Below are 4,054 nucleotides of genomic sequence, written 5' to 3'. Positions count from 1 at the left end.
GCCCACTCTCACCACTACTATTCAACATAGTTTTGGAAGTTTTGGCCACAGCAATCAGAGCAGAAAAAGAAATAAAAGGAATCCAAATTGGAAAAGAAGTAAAACTCTCACTGTTTGCAGATGACATGATCCTCTACATAGAAAACCCTAAAGACTCCACCAGAAAATTATTAGAGCTACTCAATGAATATAGTAAAGTTTCAGGATATAAAATCAACACACAGAAATACTTTGCATTCCTATACACTAATAATGAGAAAACAGAAAGAGAAATTAATGAAACAATTGCATTCACCATTGCAACGGAAAGAATAAAATACTTAGGAATATATCTACCTAAAGAGACTAAAGACCTATATATAGAAAACTATAAAACACTGAAGAAAGACATCAAAGAGGACACTAATAGATGCAGAAATATACCATGTTCATGGATCAGAAGAATCAATATAGTGAAAATGAGCATCCAACCCAAAGCAATTTATAGATTCAATGCAATCCCTATCAAGCTACCAATGGTATTTTTCACAGAACTAGAACAAAGAATTTCACAATTTGTATGGAAATACAAAAAACCTCAAATAGCCAAAGCAATCTTGAGAAAGAAGAATGGAACAGGGGGAATCAACCTGCCTGTCTTCAGGCTCTACTACAAAGCCACAGTCATCAAGACAGTATGGTACTGGCACAAAGACAGAAAAATAGATCAATGGAACAAAATAGAAAGCCCAGAGATAAACCCACACACCTATGGGCAACTTATCTGTAATTTTAAAGGTATTCCCTCTCTCCACTGTCATAAGATAGTGATTATCATATTCTATGAATATTTATCTACCACAAGTTACCAACGTGATTTTTCTAAAATGTCGATTTGAACACAATATATTCTTTGAAGAAAAATCCCTAGTGCTTCCCTGTGGGTGCAGAAAATAAACCAACCTCCTTGTCTTCTTATATAGATGTGCACAATTTCCATGAATTTCCTTTTAAGTCTTAAATCTCAGTCCCTCTCTTTTACATTAATATCAGGAATTAAATTTTTGGAAGTTTAACATATCATTATTTAATTGCCTTTGCCCAGAAACTTTTCTATTTCACCTTGCTCAAGTTCATTTATGTTTACAAATTTACTTATGAATTTTTCCTTTATCATTTATATCACTCATCTGTAGAAGCTGCTCTGTCTTTGTAATTTCTACCCTTGTGGCTCAGCTGGTAAAGAATCTGCCTGCGATGTGGAAGATCTGGGTTCAATCCCTGGGTTGGGAAGATCCCCTGGAGAAGGGAGGGGCTACCCACTCCAGTATACTGGCCTAGAGAATTCCATGGACTGTCCATAGAGTTGCAAAGAGTCGGATACTACTGAGGAACTTTCACTCACTTTACTAAATGGGTTTACCATTTGACATGTTATTAATAGCTCTCTATTTAGCTATTTTTTCCATCAATTAGCATGAGCTCAAGTACAGAAATCATTTGAAATTGGGAATTTTTATAGGGCACAGAGTATATACAAATTCAATAAGTATTAATTTGATGAATGAATTCTCACTAAGGCATATATAACAAAATATGAATTATCTTTACTCTTGTTTATTTTTATTACAGTTTCCTTGTGAAAAAGTACAACTTTAAAAAACAATTTACGAGTTTAGTAGATATTCAAATGAAGGGAAGAAATAATAATTATTCAAGCTAGAGAAACCATGAGATAAATGTGCCACTCATTTAGCCTCTGGACAATTAAGATTTACTTACATTTCACACTTGAGACTGTGTACTGCAGAGTATCTGATTCTCTCACTAGACATTCCCAAAGAATTCTTTAGCAAATCTGGTATTTTGTTCTGTCTTTCTTAATACATCAGACTGTGTTACCTCTACTGAATATATATATATATATATAACATATGGTACTGACTCAAGATAAACAATACATCCCAAACAACAGCCTCTGAGAGTCAGAAGTAAAGTTGGAATATATATGTCGTAAAAACAAATTACATGGAAACCATTATCATTATCCAAAAGGAAGTACAGAGAAAGTCACTCCATTCCAAAATCAACAGCCAGACAAAATATAGTCCATCTTACTGATGTATGTATTCTGATTAGGTTGAAATACATCTTCCAAAGTATATATTCTTCATTTATGGGATTAAAACAAATAAAGTCTCTTAAGATTTGAATCATACATGGAATTTAGAAAGATGGTAACGATAACAGCAGATGGTAAGCAAGATAACAGATGGTAAGCGAGACAGCAAAAGAGACACAGATATATAGAACAGTGTTTTTAACTCTGTAGGAGAGTGAGAGGGTGAGATGATTTGGGAGAATGGCATTGAAACATGTATAATATCTTATATGAAATGAATCGCCAGTCCAGGTTCGATGCATGACACTGGATGCTTGGGGCTGGTGCACTGGGAGGACCCAGAGGGATGGTATGGGGAGGGAGGTGGGAGGGGGTTCAGGATGGGGAACATGTGCATACCTGTGGCGGATTCATGTTGATGTATGGCAAAACCAATACAATATTGTAAAGTAATTAACCTCCAATTAAAATAAATAAATTAATATTAAAAAAGATTTGAATCAGTGCTTCTCTAAGTTATTATAAAGCTCAGCATCTTCAGAATATTACATTTACTTAATTCTATTTTCAGTTAATATAGAATTAAATAAAAATAGCTTTTTTTCCCCAGGATCTTCCTCAGAGCTTCTTTGACATCTTTGTTTCTCAGAGAGTAAATCAAAGGATTCAACATGGGAGTAACCAGGGTGTAACACAAGGAGGCCACTTTACTCAGCTCAGGAAATCTGTCAGGGATGACATACATAAAGATGATGGCACCATACAATACACTCACGACTCCCAGGTGAGAGCTGCAAGTGGAGAAGACTTTCTTTTGCCCCTCAGTGGAGCGTATTTTTAGAACTATGGATACAATACATATATAAGACACAATAATGACAATTATGGTAGGCAAAATGATAATGCTGCATAGGAAAAAGGATACAATATTAGGAATGTAGAGATCAGAACAAGAAATCCTCTGAAGTAGACGCTCATCACAGTAAAAGTGGTCGATGGCCCGAGAAGCAAAAAAGGGTAAAGTAAATGTCATGATGGTCTGAAGAACTGAGCTGATACAGCCAAAAAAATAGGAACCAGCCACCAACTGAGCACAGAGATGTGTTGACATCTGCACAGAGTAGAGGAGTGGGTTGCAGATGGCAATGAAGCGGTCATAAGCCATGACTGCCAGGAGAAAACCCTCAGTCACAATGAAGAGGGCAAAGAGAAAGAGCTGGGTCACACAGCCTGCATAGGAGATGGACTTGCTCTCAGACCAGAAGTTGATCATAGCCTTGGGTGCAATAACAGATGAATAGAAGAGATCAATGAAGGACAGGTTGCCTAGGAAGAAATACATTGGTGTGTTCAGCTGGGGATCAGTCATAATAATGATCATCATGTCAATGTTCCCTAGAAGGATCATGGCATAGACAAGTAGAAAAAGCAGGAAGAGGAGGATGTGGAACTCTGGGAGGACCCTGAAGCCGACAAGAATGAAGTCAGTCACTTCTGAGAGGTTGCTTGTTTCCCTGTCACCCATGGCAGAAATCTGCTGAGAGGCAAAAGGCAAAATAAATGAAACTGTGGTTTTGATTCTAGTGCTAGTAATACTTTCTTAAATGGAGAATTAAATTATTTACTGCTTAATAAGATACTGCATACAAAACAATTTTAATGTCAGGAAGATGCAAGAATTTGAAGTAGATGTCATTATGCTTCTTAAACTGTTATTCTATTAAGCAGTGAAAAATGTTCTTTGGTTATTTTATTTAAATCATAACTGGCAGGGATTTCTTCAAGAAATTAGCCTATTTTATTGCCTAAAATCACTCACATTCTAAATTTCTATTCTTAAAATATTTATAGCTAGAGGCTTTCTTCTTCTAAAATTGTAGTATGCACATTATCTAAAATAGAAGTATCTCATGTAATCTATGCTACTGCTGCTAAGTCGCTTCAGTCGTGTCC

The 4,054-nt window shown here is 35.9% G+C and overlaps 1 protein-coding gene across 1 annotated transcript in view; it reads right to left on the bottom strand.

Moving 5' to 3' along the window:
* Positions 1-3,626, bottom strand: part of LOC104985925 (olfactory receptor 9K2-like) — an 8,176-nt gene extending 4,550 nt beyond the window's left edge. The window contains exon 1 of the mRNA XM_010836316.1: positions 2,699-3,626. Within this exon, the coding sequence (XP_010834618.1) occupies positions 2,699-3,626 (928 nt within the window). The remainder of the gene's footprint in view (positions 1-2,698) is intronic.
* Between the last annotated feature and the right edge of the window lie 428 nt (positions 3,627-4,054).

This window comes from Bison bison, unplaced genomic scaffold (assembly GCF_000754665.1).
Source record: "Bison bison bison isolate TAMUID 2011002044 unplaced genomic scaffold, Bison_UMD1.0 scf7180017864062, whole genome shotgun sequence".
In the NCBI taxonomy this organism is placed as follows: Eukaryota; Metazoa; Chordata; class Mammalia; order Artiodactyla; family Bovidae; genus Bison; species Bison bison.
The sequence above is the reverse complement of the archived record's forward strand: the minus strand, read 5'-3'. Positions and strand labels throughout refer to the sequence as shown.